This window comes from Aythya marila (assembly GCF_965140915.1).
Source record: "Aythya marila genome assembly, chromosome: 10".
Taxonomy (NCBI): domain Eukaryota; kingdom Metazoa; phylum Chordata; class Aves; order Anseriformes; family Anatidae; genus Aythya; species Aythya marila.
The window spans coordinates 20,078,005-20,093,716 of NC_139051.1; the positions used below are offsets into that span (position 1 = coordinate 20,078,005).

A 15,712-nucleotide genomic window follows, 5' to 3' on the forward strand; every position below is an offset into this window, starting at 1 on the left:
TGATTTTCACCTAATTGTCCTAAGGAGTCTGATTGTCTGCATTTTATAAGGTCGCCTGCTAAACTTTCTTATCACTGTAAGCATATCTCAGTACCACATTCCCTCCTTCTAAACAATGTAACTCTGCAAAAACAACATTTCTATTCCCACACTGATGGCACCCGAACATTTGCTGTAGCAGGCAGCAGAGCCAGCAGCTCAGGGGAGCAATTTTTAAAACCAAGAGGCACTTAAACAACCCTTCATCGACCCCGTGACTGCGGCAGAGTCCCAACTGCTCGCCCTGGAGTCCTCACACCAGCAAAAAGCACCAACCAAAGCCTGGGGGAAGTTTGGTACAGCACAAGAGAAGGGAGTGGGGGTAGCGGAGCCGCATGGCAGAGCTGCTGCTTTTCACCATTTGATCCTCCCTGATAATTGAAAGTAAGGCTGGGTGGGCTGACCCTCACCCCCGCTCCTGGCAGCAAGTTTGGTCCACAACACACTGGAATAACGATTCTGCTCCCTCCCACCCCTACAGCTTCATCATCTGACAGGGGTACAGTCAAAACAATGGCATACATGAGTAAAAGTCAGGAGTTGACATACTAACTCCAGGATTTGGGTATCAACTATCTGAGAAATCAGAAGGCTTCTCTTGTGACAGGGCCTTCCTTTTCTCTTTATAATAGGTGTCTTAACTCTTTCATCTTGAAGATTACACCAGGAGCAGGGCTTGCTATAAATCCAACAGATTCTACAAATATCTGATTTGTGTAAGCTTTAATTTTAGCTTCTATCTCACTTCTTGTGGTAAATTTAAAATATCAGAATATTCCTTCCCAGCAATTGTTACATAGGAAAACTCCAACCCTAGAGAGCAGAAACTAACTTGATGCGTACTAAGTAAACTAGGGAAGGCCATTAGCATTACCCATAAATCTCAGTCGACATGAAAAAGCCAGGTGGATGACCTGCTAAGCCTTTCCCATCCCTCTTACGAACCACAAGTAGTAAAGCAGGATATGCAAGCCATATGCTCTCTAAATTAAGATCACATAGAGCTCTGCATACATGAGGCAGTCTGGAGGATCTTTACTTTGTTGATACTCTCAAAGCTTCTTGACTTATTTATGAGGAAAAAAGAAACAACTTGTGCATTTACATCACATACCTGCATGGTTCTAAGTGAGGCCAAGGGCAAGTGATTTCATTTCAGTCAGCATATAAAGGAAGCTTATTCCTTTATGGTTTAATTTTCCCAAAGCTTATTTTGAAAATGGTGCATCTTGAATTTTAAAGAATAGGTTATGATAAAAATATTTTAAGAGGTTTATTTTAAATGAACAAAGAAGGGCTAGATATGAAAAGCCATGTTCTAAACAGCAGATTTTAAGATATGAGGCCATAAAGCAAAGACGAATTATGTACTGCCATGAATCAGACAACTCCATTATGATGCTTCAGGATACTTGAAGAGTAAAGAAACCCATAGACCTGGCAAATTATATATTGCTACATCATTAGAGTAGGGAAATTGTGCCTAACCCAGCCTGTTTATGAATACATTCTGAAATATTTGTGATTCTTAGAGGCAAGCCTCATTTGAGGTTTGGAAGTACCTGAGGAAGACATACAGCAGTACAGAAACAAAGCTGACTTCAGTTCTTCTGTGCTTTAGGAAACCTCTTCACAGGCCGTACTCATCGCCCTACAATATTGTCTTTCACATTTACTTATATGCCTTTGATATTCCTTCCCCTTCTCAGGATTCCTTTCACTTCCCAGGAGCCTCCCACTCACTGTTTCTCTCCCTTTCATTTTATCACAAGGATTCTTTCAAGAATGCAGCAACTGCCCTCTTTTCCAATGTTTTTTGAGCCTATCTAGGAGTCGCACATGAAGAAGGATTGAGAGAAGGGTTTTTTTGTTGCAAAACTGTCAAGGACAAACTTCACTGTTAATAACCATATTGCAGTTACAGGTCTATCACTGGAGTGTAACCCTCTGAGAACAGCAGGACGGTTGATTTAAAGTACCTCCCTTACAATCAAAATTTGGAACAGTGAAAAGCCAATTCGCGCTTCAACTTATGTTAAAATGAGACAAAACATTTTACTATCAGGCACTGAAAATAACTTTAAAAACTGATGAACATACCAGTTGAGCTGTTATAATTCATAATCTTCTGAACTTCCAGTGAGGACACTAAACTTTTAAAAAGCAAAGTATCTCTACTATACTAGATACTACATTTAGTAATTTGACTGCATCTTGTTCATAAACGTCAAAAAAATTGTTTGAAGGATAACAGTTACTTATCCTCTAAAAATGACAGAGTGCTAATCCCAGCCCAGTGTTCTGTATATTGAGAATGAAGTATAGCTGAATCTTGACAAATACAGGACTTCCCTGACTTTGATTAACTTGGCCCATGAACATGAGCTACAGAGCTGTCTCCAATTTGTTTGAAAAGCCAGTTGTGTCATTTCATTCTGCAAGTCTCCAAATGAAATTTGAACAACGTTTAGTGGATGAGTTTTAGGAAGCTTCACGCTTACTAGTTGGTTCTACCCCAGTGTTGTGTGTCACCGCTGTATTAGAGATGGACTTTCTGCTCTGAGGTACTCTCCAAAAACACTACTGTTGAGCACACACTAGCAGGGAAAAGGCCCAAAATACTTATGGTTACATGAAGCAAGTCACAATTATTAACTTAATTTCAAAAATAAAATGGGAGTTCTTCGACGGAATAATAGTACACAGTAACACCTAGATTCAGGAAAACACAAGGTTAACAGCACCAACAATAAAACAACAACAACCTTTCTCAGTACTGATCCAACAGACAACATCTAACAGAATTTAATGCTGGATGTTAGGCCATTTCCATTTTTTCCTCAGTTCTGTTTAAAAAAATCCCTGATTTGTGTACTTGTTTTATATAGCAGCCTTCTGTCAGAAGAGGCTCCTGTATAGAGCACAGAAGCCAGCTCAGTGTGACCCAGCAGAGCAACAAAGGCTGTTCCCCAGTGACCTCTCATGATGCTGGGTACACCTCCCAGTCTGATTCCTAGGGGAACATTGTTCCTATTTCAAATGGGTGTAAGCAGCCAGGTACAATTTAGGGACTTCAGTGCAAGATTTTGTTTAATTTCAAAATCTGTTCCAACAGAACTTCTGCTATGGTTTTTCTCCTTAACAGCCTCCACTTAACTGTGAAGTTTGGATAGAACAGTTGCATGACAGCAACCAGGTATGGTAACTAATTCCTCTCCCAAGTTGATCAATGACCAGCGTTGGATTCATCAAGTATCATGTGCCATGTCTAGATTGATGAGAGGGGGAATACATTAAAAATGTGGTAAGGAAAAGCACTAAAATCAGTTACAGCTGCTCTTACAAAACAGTGAACCTGCAACTGCCTTTCTTAATGTGGAAGGAAATTAGTTTATCAAATTCAAAATGCAAGCTCACTTACAGCCATGCAGAAGAAGGCCAGATGCTATTACATGTGACAGATGCTATTCTGAACCATCCTTCAAGCAGGCATACTACATCCTCTTTCATAAAGAAATGCCATTTGTTTTTGCCCCCAGAAACTGAGACGTTTGAATTTCTTGTTTGGAAAACACTAACCCCAAGTCAAATCTGAATTTACCCTCCTAGCAGGCTACTAGCTCTAGAAACAAAAGGAAACATTGGAAGACTTTAGGAGGTGCTGAAACATTTGTTTTGAGGTTTTATTACAAAAATATATTTGCAAACATACAAAATTTTGGATGAAAAATGCTCATTCTTAAACATTTATGCAATAACTTAATAACTGCAAACATACATAGGTGCTATAAAATCCATACCATACTAAAAATGTTAATGATGCAGTATCTACATTTATTGACTTAAAATTGTTTGGGTTCCGTTTCCAGAAATCTGTCCTGAAGCCTCCCTTCCCCATGGTTTTCATGCTTAAAGAACATGCAAATGAGTATGTAACTGGTGCATCCACCGAAGTGGTAAAACTCAGAAATTGCTAAAAGCACATAATGTACATTAAAAAACACAAAACAACCATATGCCCATACACTGAATAGATAAATATAAATAGACAACCAAATTAAAGATACTGCAATTTTTCCAACTTGAAGTAAAGATATTGCATCTTAACATTTCCGTAACATTGCCAGACAAAACTGAGGTGATATATATTGCACACATTCCTCCTGTTAAGATACGCTGTACAAAGCAACCAAAATAGCTGGCAAAAAGGTGGGTGATTTGTTTAGAATACTATTTAAAACAAAAAGTCCCAAATTAACATTGGCTTTTAAAAATGTTTCAGAAAGTACATCAGTGACTACACATGGCATAATGGGTTTCAGAAATATACCAAAATGAAGCAACTAGAAATGTAAGCAAAAGTGAGATACATCCAGCAGTGAGTTTTTAAATATTATATTGAGTATCTATACACAGTTAAACATATATAAGAAATCAAAATGAAGTACTTAAATTTTTTAAACTTTATTCATTCTGCAAATCTTGTTTAATTTGGAAAGATATACATCTTCTAAGTTAACAGATGTTAGGCACCTTTTATATAAACTTTGCATTATTAAATAACAGCAGATAAAGTCTAACTACAAAACTGAGAATTCCAATTTTCCTGAATAGTTCAGCAGCTGTAGGTTTTTAAACTGTCTTTGATCAGGCTTTATTTTTTTGTTTTTAAATTAAAGTGACTTTAACATTAGCCACAAAAAATCATGCTTAGATAATGAAATTAATTTGGGGAGTATGGTCTAAACTAACTTTTTCACTCTCATAAATAGTAAGTATAATCCCATTAACCCAGTAGTTCTATTAAAAACCTCCACACACTTGAAAATTGTCAAAATAATTTGCTGTGTTGATCCATGGTAACTTGCTATACCCTAGTTATAGCTACATGCTGCTAACACGAATCAAGCATGTCAACAAACTGGTAGTTTTAGGTTTATGCAAAAAGTTTTAAAAAAAATCAGGAATAAAAGTTTTTAAATAGCACAGTCTACATTAAAAAATTCCAAGTTTTACACTGTAGTTAAGCTTGTGTATTACAACGCAACTTATCTTTAAAGAGATTTGTCTGTTAAATCTACTACAGAGTGCTACTCTGGCACTCATAAATCAATCTCTGCAGTGTATTGGAGGACACCTACATTCATTCCAGTGTCTGCTGGCCATACATATAGAGGCCAGGCCAGACCAGACATGTTCAAGATGAACAGGTCTGCTTGTACTACAAATGATTTCACTGTTTCCTTTCCAATTCATTTTAAAAGTTGGGGGAAACAAACCAATAACATATTGCTACTAATACATTAAATAAAAACAAATGAAGGATATTCAGGTGTCAGAATAGAGTCAAACTCTCAAAGCAGCATTGCTGCTCAAAACAGTATTACTTTTGTCAACTGCACACAATTTAAGAACTCAAAATATAACTCCTTCCATTGTTCCTATAGATCTTTGGATACGACTGTATTTAGCAACCAGTATAAATATTCATAATTAGCTTCCAATATCTCTGTTCTTCGAAACCCATTTAAACTTCCTCCAAAGGAGCTGGAAGTTGTACATAAAAAGCCAGGAGTTAGGAACTTCATCTTTGCAAAAGGACCTCTGTATTTGGTTTATACCTAATTTGAGTCTCATTGTTTATGCACATATGCAGTATCATAACTCTAGAATTTGTGTAGGAAGCTCCCATTTTCCTTAACAAGGCTCAGTGTCTATATTGCTGAATTCAAATGCTACCATTAAAGCCAATACAGTTCTTCATGAATGCGCATGATATTAGCATCATTCCCTGAATCTTCCAATTTTTTTTTAATTTTTTTTTATTTAGCAAAATACTATATATTTTAAACAGAAACATTGAACTCAAAGGCGGAGAAGAGCTCTTCAGAAGGCAGATAGTGCTAAAGAAGATATATTTTTTCCACTAAAAAAATATGAAAAAATAAAATAGATCGAATACATAAAATGTAAATATTTGTTTTATCTAAAACATACCAATTTGTGAAAACTCACAATTAAAGCTCAATTAGTTTCCAATGAAATGGCCTTGACTACGTCAACATGTACTAATCCTTAGGATACATATACATATGTATGTTTTTTTGTAAGGATCCAAACAATTTTTTTTCTTCAATTTCAACAGTGCTTGGGGGCATCATAACTCAATACAGATCATCTTTCTGCTCAATAAACCAAAACTTTTCTACTGCAAAAGCATCCTTTAAAACTACTATTGCTGGAAAAAGTTGAGACCTGAAGTCTTATTAACTACCTTTGTATGACTTCAAGAAACAAATGCAAGCTATGGGCTAACCAATACAACAGCATAGGAAAATATAATTACAAATTTTTCTGACTTCAAATGGGAAAGTATGAGATTAAACTCTTACATTACTGAATTATAAAATCACATAAGAAACACTAACAGGTTAACTATATAAACTTCATAAACAAGTATGAAGTTTTTACTACATAAACATACTTCAGACTATGAAGTATGCATTAACAATCTGGGAAGAGGGCAAGAGAAACGCATGCATTTGTTCCCTATCTGCATAGTTTTCAACACCGCAGTTCCAACACAACTGAGGAATGAAACCCAACTAAGATATGGTCCATCCTTAAGCTAAAAGGGAAACCAAGTAATTAAAACTATTTCAGTCAAACACTACTCAATGGGAAAATAGTCTTTCAGTGGTGGTTTCTTAACTATACATTTAAACCGAAATAACTTCAACATACAACAGAATTATTCCATTGCTTAAAAACAATACAATCACTGAAGTTTGCATATTTCAAATTCCACCTTTTTAGAGAAAATGGCCTTAATCACTTGAATACCTGTTTAATGTCAGGGATGGAGAAGCAGTACAATTAATGGAATATATAACAGATGAATTGATGTGCATTAGCTAGAGACTGTTAATGTATTGAGCAAATCACATTTTTAAACATTTTGCTAAAGATTTAGCTCTGAAGGCCTGGCGTCCAGATCCTACTCTTCCCCACAACTGCCAACTTAATCACTTAGCATTTTGCTCTCACCTTAAAACTGGAACTAGGTTCCCACAACAAAGTTTTGTCTGGTGTGGTGTAGTGTACTGTACTATGTATTTGCTAGTTTAGAGAGTATGAGTCTGTAATCCTTGAAAACTGAATACAGCTAGGAATGAAAGCCAGCACAAACACCTGCATATTCCATTAATGTGAATGAAAGATCATATGCAACTTAACTCCCTTCCCCAATAAAAACAAAGGTTTGCTGGTGATGATCACAGTGAAAACCTAGATCGCTTCTGAGAACATTACTTTCGTAAGTATTTAAGGAATAGTCTTTCCTAACAGGTTGAAATTCAAGACATTGAAAACTAAATATTCTTTTAAAAAAATAGTAGTTTTATAGATGAGGCATAATTGTTTCTAAAGTGGTAATATTCTAAGTAGATTTAGCTTCGATTATAGCTTAATGTTGTCTGTATTCTTGGTTAGGACTTGCAAGTAGACTTCGTGAATAGTGCTGAGAAAGCGGGAATCATTCTGCAAAAAAAAAAAAAAAACCAAAAAACAGAAACAAAACATCAGAAACATTAGTAAAAAGATACCAGAAAAAGTATAATTTAAGTCCATTTAAGTTATGCACAAAGATTCCTACTTACGTTGCTATCTACCTGAGGGCTAAGGCAAGGGAACTGGGGCAACTTGATCTGGTGGGTGGTATCCCTGCCCACAGCAGGGGGTTGGAACCAGACAGCCTTGAAGGTCCCTTTCAACTCAAGCTTTCTATACATTTATATTAATTCTATGATTTAAAAATTCCTGTCAAAGCATTACCAGGAAGTGAAATTGTTTAACTGATAGACAACATTTAGAGAGATTTCCTGAGTCCTACTCCTTCAAATGGTATATATTTCTCTAGGCTGAAGATGTAGTACTCTTTCTACAAAAATCTACAGAGCAAATTTATGCATCTTGCTTGGAACATTCTGTAAGTAATCCCATGCTACAGGGTATGTCCATTATGGCTTATGTTCAGCTGTCTCTGTAAGTAAAATGAAGATTAGAAAGCTGGCTGGAATATTTGTCTCTAAAATCACTACAGTGATTCAGACTACTGGGGGGAGATTCTCTAATGAGAATAAGACTTCTGGCAATCGAGCTCAGTTGCAAGTCTTACAAGTAAGCTAGTTTAAGTCTTTAAATAAAAAATACCAATATGCAAATTGTGCAAAAATAAACAACATAGATAAGTCAGGCAATCTAGCTGATGTTGGGATCTGGCAGTGGCCCTTTTGATCACAGCTTTTTCACTAGGAAGATATTGTTTGCTATTTTAGACCTGTGTTTTGGGTGTAAAACCTAACATTAGCATGTACAGAGCAAGAGAATCCTGAGTTAACACAGTACAGCTGTCACAGCAACTTCTACTGGTTACCTACAAATCTCACTATGGCTACTCCCAGCATTACACATTTAAATCAGCTAAATATTTTAGTCACTAGGGATAGCAACACTAGAGCTTTGTAAATTCCATTTCAAAGACACATACTTTGGTTAAAGTACAAGAACAGTTCTAGGTAAGTGGAAACAGGAAAGCTTTCCCAAGGAAAGCAGAAACACCTACAAGGACAGTAAAAACAGTCCCCAACCCCCATACACAGGCTTCTACAAGTGTAACTTTTTCCTCAGGTGTCCACAAGTTCATATGGATGTAAAAGGACATCTGAAGCAGAGTTGTCCTTCTAAGTCTTCCTTCCGTTTCACAACCAAAGTCTGGCTAGTCTACTTGGAACCCCATCCCTCAGATATGGAGTTCTTTAAGGACAGACCTTTATTAGATGTATCAGTGCTTCTTGAAGCTGGGACCTACTGAGAACAGTAGGAGGTATAGTCTGAATTTCTGTTGTTCCAAGTGTTAAAGGTGAAGAAGAATTGGCTTTATTTTCCACTTCAATAGCTTTTGTAGCTGACTGTTGGAAAACACTAGGAGACAAGAGTATTGAAGGAGCTACTGTAGTTGTGGCTGTAACAAACTGTGGAGGTGTGACCTGTAAAAGAACAGAAAGTCAGTGAGCACCACCTCCAGTAGGAACGAATGCTTTATTAACAGACAGAGATAAGCATAAAAAAAATTAAAAAAAACACGCTATTACTACAGGTCAGTTCGGTATTACAGAACAGTTATTCATAATGAGGAGGTATCTGCCTATGAAGGGTACCTGCTCAAGGGCAGTTCCAATAACTTTAAATTTGTATCTAGATCACCAGATCTTGCTATTACAAAAAGTTTCGTAGTGGTAAATTCTGTTAGTCTTTTCTTCCTCTACCTGCCATTTTACTGTCCTGATATCTTTTTCATGAAACACAAAGTATTTCAAGAACACTGAAAGATGGCAAGGCAAGGATTACATTTTATGCCTCTTGGGTGCTTAATGCTCAACTGAGGATAATATACACCACAACAATATAGGATAAATACTTAAAAACAAAAACCAGTTCTAATGGTGTTAACGCAAGACTGCAGAGCCAAAAATGTACTTAAATTTCTGCATTCACACCAACAGTAAGAGGTACTGTAATGTATGACTGACTGATCTTCTGTCCTAATCTTCCTCACTTCAGTACAGCTTGTTTCTGCTCCATCAACAGCATTTTAAATATGGTCAAAGTGGACAATATGACTGTATGATATGGCAATGATTACCATCCTTTAAAACGTCTTAAATTTTATTTTAAAATCAAACTCAATTTGTTGAAGGGTTTATTCACCTTACCTGACTTGTTTTAGATAAAGTCTTTGTCTGTGGAAATACTTCTGATTCCTTGTTTTGTTGTACAGTCTAATTTAAAAAAAATATATATATACATAAATTACAAGTGAGTATCCGCAGCTCAATTTTTATATAAAGCTGCAAAAATCTAAGTACCAACAGATTTTAGATGTAGTTCATTCCAGTTTGTAACAGTTGGAATTTGTGGTTTATGCTTTCAGTATTACAGCAAACTCTTAACACAGTTATTAAGAAAGTCTACCACAGTTCAAAAAAAAAATACTAAACATCGAACAGGAATCAAATGCATACAAAATGAAGAGTTTAATTAGAGTGTAATCAGTATGGCAAACTGACAGGATGCTAAATTCAGTGTTTTTTCCTAGAAGGTTTATCTAATTCCCTCCACAGAAATGAAATACTGTTGTCTACTAGATCTCTGTACTTTATATCTTTACAAATGACATCCAGGTATCTCTTTAGTCAGATTTCAAGACTGTAATATAATAAAATTATAGGATTATAAAAGCTTAGAAAACAAACAAACAAAAAGCACGTAGATAAGGTACTTGAATAAATTCACCTTGCATTCTTGGAAAGGCTTGTTATAGCCATTTGGAAAACCTCAACAGAGAAAAAAAACATCCTCAGGTAACTGATAACCTGTATCTATAATGACAGAAGTCAAATGAGCTTTCTGAAGTGGTTACAATGACAAGATCAAATTGCTAAGACCTAATTAGGCAAGAGTTAGGAAGTCTTCCTAGTTTGAGAGAACATATTTGGAGTATGAAGAACTTTGTCTAACAAAAATACATACACACAATGGACCTCATCAAAGAACAAAAGGGTGCAAGACTAGCACATGAATTGGAATTCATAAGGTTATCAAAGCAGACATTGAATAAATCTAGTAAGAGCAGTTACAGATACACCTCGACAGCTTTTCTAGATGCTTAAAAACATCACAATCCCAAGTCAAATCTTTACCAAGGTTCACTAGTACATGGAAGAAAGATACTGCTCAGAATGTACAGTTCTTCAACACTAGATCCAGACCGCTGCTCAGTGTTGTACTCTGACCTCCTCCTCTCTGGGCAAAACATCTCAGCCCAAACATCTCAACAAGGTGATGGCTTGCAAAATAACCCTAGCATACAGCGCTCAAGGCCTTCTTGAAAGTTTTCAAGAGCAGCAGTAGGTTATAAATGGGGTAATTAGAAAGACAGCCCAATGAGAGCACGCCCATTTCCTAAAAAAAAATTAAAAAAAATAAAAAAAATAAAAAAAATAAAAAAAGGTAATAATTCTTCTAAAGACAGAAGAGCCACATGTGAAAAATACAGGGCATTTACTGCTTAGGGTGTTACAGGCAGAAGCTTGTAATATATAAAAAATATAAATACATGTATATATATATATATATATATATAAATATATATATTACATATATATAATATAATATATATAATACATAATACATAATATATAATATATATATATAATATATATATAATATATATAAAAAATATAAAAATACAGAGTTGAGCTGTTTGTTAGATCTGTGTTATGAGTAAGTCATCACTATTATCACAACAAAAAATAGTAGTATCAGCTGACCCAGACAAGACTGTTGAAGATTTTGCTGAAACCCAGTGGGAAGCACTGGATAATAAAAAAAAAAAAAAATAGGAAATTCATACAGGTATAGCTGTAAGTAGTTCTGTGTGATAATTTTTTTTCTTGCATTCTCACTGTCCCTAAGATGCAACACTAAGTGACAGAAAATTTAAAACACAAAGCACGAGCATTAATCTTACAGAGTAGCAGTAATATTTCCATCTAGTCTCTCAAAACAAGCTTATTTATTTGGGTTATATCGAGGCACAGACAGTAGATTCGCCTGCAAGAAACAAGTTTAGAAGGTCCTTTAGAAGTGATACTGGGACAAAAGAAACCAAGGGGGTCAATTAGACAGAAGAAATCAGTTGATGATCCACGTTGACAAATAACAAACAACATCTCAAGGTAGCCCAGAGGGATTCCCAACAGAAGCGGTCAGTATCAAAGTGTTATGAAACACCCAAAGCTATATAATCTGAATCAGCAGACAATTTCATACTTTCAAATAAAGTACAGGCTATATTTCCACAGTAGCAACACTCCTAACACCATCTGACCTGTAACCTTCAGTCCTTTCTCAGATCAGACTCAGCAGCACTTCTCTAACCCAAGTATAGGCAAATTCCTGAGGATACATTCATCCACTAATAGCACCAGCCTGAAAAAATTCCTCCTCTGCAGACAAGTCTGTCACTGATAGCAGATGCTAATGACCAAAATTAGATTTTGAAGTTTGCAATTCAGTCACACACATTAGAAGTCCTTATTTTATTTATTTTTTTTTTTAGGAGCAATATATAGAAGCACATTTTCAAATGGAAATATTTGAAATATTTGTAGCCAATAATAGCTTAAAGCTTTATGGGTATAAAAAGCCACAGAATACCTGCAGAGAAGGGATTATCTTGTTGTTCAAGGTTGATGGTTTACTGTGCGATTCTTTGAAGCTTTCTGGTGTTGCAAGCTGGCCAACCGAGGCAGAGGTGTTTGGTGTTAAGGAAGTCTTAGTGAGAGACTGCTGCTGCATTTGGTCATGCTGTGGGGTCAACCTGAGTTTCTGGAGAAGATCAACGCCTGTATGGGATGTATTTGAGACAGTTCCCGTATTTGTTGATGTCAAGGGTGCTATAAGCTGACTTTGGCCAGCCATTAGATTTTGTGGAGCGTGGTTCACTTCGGATGGTGGCTGATTCACTAGTGGGGATATCTGCTTGGCAGCTTGCTGCATGACTTGCATTAAACTGTTGTTTTGCTTTAGGCCAGGAAGCCTCTGAGAAGGGGCAGCTTCCATTGTTGAGGCTGAATTAAGAATAGGGCTTAAACGAACTGAATAGCTTGAAATGCTTTTTACATCAGGCTGGGAAACTGAAGCTGGAGGTATTAGCATAGGTGTTAAACATTCCTGCTGATTCAAAGGATTGGCACTGGTTTTAACGTTTGGACTTTCTGATTTCCCTAGTGGTTGCTGTATTACTGTTGACTGGTCAAAGGAAAAAGGCAAGAGCAAGTTTTGCTGCTCTCTGGCAGAGGTCTCAGTCTGCAACTTCTCCCTTCTCTCTGCATTGGGATACGGAGGTGCAGGCTGTTCCTTTGGGACAGAAGTCCCAAACAGTTCTTCCAAAGTCAGATGCTTTGGCCTCGACTGAAATGTCTACAAAGAAAGGAAAAGGAAGGTTACAGAGTCAATTTAGGAATACCCAAACTGTGAGAAGTACAGTGATGTGTTACAAATTCAAGAAAAGTATGAATACAACTAGGTCAGATACATTTAAAAGACACCAAATTTTCTGTCACTTTTTTTTTTTTTTTTTTTTTAAACAATCACAGTCTCAGGCTAAGCTTGAAGCCAATTCGTCGCTTGTCACTGGACTCTACCTCCCCCTCCCCCAAATTGCACACTCTTCCCCTTCAGCTTGCATTATTTTTCTATTCCAAACACCTCCAACTCTATCTTTAAAAACTTCCACTGCAGTAAGTGTTTACATTCCACCACTTGGCTGGAGTACTTGGGACTGGGGGAGAATATTCACATTTCTTCAAGCATGACGTTAAAACTTGAAATAACCCATAGCAATCATACGGCAGTGGCACGAGGGCAGGATGCAGCCACAGTAGAGATGACACCTTCACAGCACTTTCTGTCTCTACATCCTTCTATAGACAGACTGCACTACTAGCACAGAAGGGGGACAGCTATGGTTTCTGCTATTAAGGTGATGCCTGCCATCACTGATCAACCTTAACTACACAGCACACTTGGTTGGGGGGGGGGGGGGGGGGGGGGGAGGGGAGAGGGGCTGAGGAACAACATATGTTTTGAACCAATGCCATGCAGAATTTACAGTACTGTAACTAATTAAATGGTCTGAAGGATGGGAAATAAAAAGAGAAGCCTGAAGGTAAACAGCTTATCTAGCAGTACATGCCTAGACAGTTCTCCCATTTTCATCAATATTGCAGTGGATGTCACCATAAGTAAAAGAATCTGTAAAAACCTAAAAATATGTGTTAATTTCCTTGAAAAGCATGCACATGTACACATGAACACATTGACCCTTGAGTCTCTTACACAAATATACATCTAGCCTACAGCACTGACATTGCTAGAAAAATCTTAAGGACTTCCTATTCCTAATATTTTGCCTTACTAAACAGCATTCCCTACATTAAAAGTCAACACAAGGTTAGCAAAGAATGGCTGTCTACTAGGAGTTTGTGTAGTATTGTTCCCCCCCCTCCCAACCAAGTTATCTTGTGAAAAACAGTCACCCTTTAACCATCAAAATAGATGTTGGCTTAACAGATGGAAAAAATGCTTCTTTCCTTATTTGAGAAGAATCCATAGAAAAACAGGATTCCTTGCTGAACAGGAAAAATAGCGGAAGTCCTAACAAGGCAACCAAGGTAACACACAGTAATAAAAATAACCCAAGTGACTCGTCCTCACTTTCTCCTTCAAAGGAAAACAATAACTATCGACAGAATGAGAAAGCAAATTGATAGAAAAAAAAAAGTAGGGTTGGCTAGGTCTCCCTGCGTTTCAGGTGTTGAAGAGGCAATACAACACAGTTCTGAATTACTTAACAGATCGCAAACATTTTTAAAATGCCTTAATAAAAAGAGATGATCACAGCTAATTAACCACAGGCTCCTGTATACCATTTTGCAAGGGAAAATAATGCATTTTCTTCAGCAGTATAATGAGAGAGTCTGAGTTAACCCCTTATGATACACCTGCCAGTTCTACCATGAATTACTCACAGTTTATTCCAAGCCAGCTATTTTACAGCAGGTATTTTAGCTGAATTAGTTTAAAACGCATTTTTCTAGTGAGAAAAACAGCTACTAACACCCTTATGTTAATTTTTTCCTGCTTTTTTAGGTTGTGCAGGAAGTTACATAAAACAGCTGGACTAAAACATGACATTCTGTTCAGAAGAGTGAATGGCCCGCAGCGAAATTCCAGTGCCTTGTGATGGTATGTCTAAACAAAGACACTATTTCACAATGACAATTACTGTACCGCGACATTGCTCTGCTCGTTCCAGTGTTACTAACATTGGTAAGGGCAACGAAGGAATGGCAGCACAGGTAGCATGCAAGCTGCCTGGCAGTCTCAAGCTTGAAATCACATTGACTTCTGCCAAGGTTACTAACTTGTGCTGCTGACACTGCTGATTTATTATTATTATTATTATGTTAAGAGAAAATGACTACTCTGCATCAACTCTGCTTTTCACCTCCATTTGAGTAACTGACTGGCTTTCTTTTATTAATACATTAAAATTTTCACCTAATGAACATGAATCTCTGCCGTGCTCTGATCGCAGTCAGATTAGCCCCTTACACATAACACACGACACATACAGCTTGAAACATGAAGTTCATTCCCAACCTGAGGGATAAAACACATCTTGTGCTTGACTCATCTCTGGCTGAGGTGTATTTTGGACATGTCAGCAACTCACTGTGTTATGGACACCCTTCTCCGCATGGGGTTGGAAAAAAGGCAACACAATCCATTTACTTGACAGGAATGGAGTGCTGCCCAAAGGGTTTCTCCGGGAATTATTTCAGATATATCGAGGCATGGGAATTAGCAGTCATAGCTGGCACATGACATTTCACTGTTCTAGTTATATTTTTGTGTTGGTGATGAGCAAAATTAATTTTATAATACAGCTTGTTTTCTTTTTGAACTGCCAGGGTACAGAACTTGAACTTCAGAATATCATACGACATTTATTTTTTATTCCCAAGTCTGTGATGTCTTTAGCATG

At 36.9% G+C, this 15,712-nt stretch overlaps 1 protein-coding gene across 3 annotated transcripts in view; it reads right to left on the bottom strand.

Annotated features, from left to right (window-relative positions):
- Nucleotides 1-3,695: 3,695 nt before the first annotated feature.
- The window catches only part of DCP1A (decapping mRNA 1A), a 35,868-nt gene continuing 23,851 nt past the window's right edge, over nucleotides 3,696-15,712 (bottom strand). Inside the window, exons 7-10 of one of the 3 annotated variants that reach the window (XM_082767881.1) lie at nucleotides 12,319-13,083; nucleotides 9,813-9,878; nucleotides 8,868-9,086; nucleotides 3,696-7,578 (exon numbers count right to left, since the gene is read on the bottom strand). In XM_082767881.1, coding sequence (XP_082624007.1) covers nucleotides 7,498-7,578; nucleotides 8,868-9,086; nucleotides 9,813-9,878; nucleotides 12,319-13,083 — 1,131 coding nt within the window. In that variant the 3' untranslated portion in view covers nucleotides 3,696-7,497. The remainder of the gene's footprint in view (nucleotides 7,579-8,867; nucleotides 9,087-9,812; nucleotides 9,879-12,318; nucleotides 13,084-15,712) is intronic. The other 2 variants (XM_082767883.1, XM_082767882.1) reach the window with 2 other exon arrangements.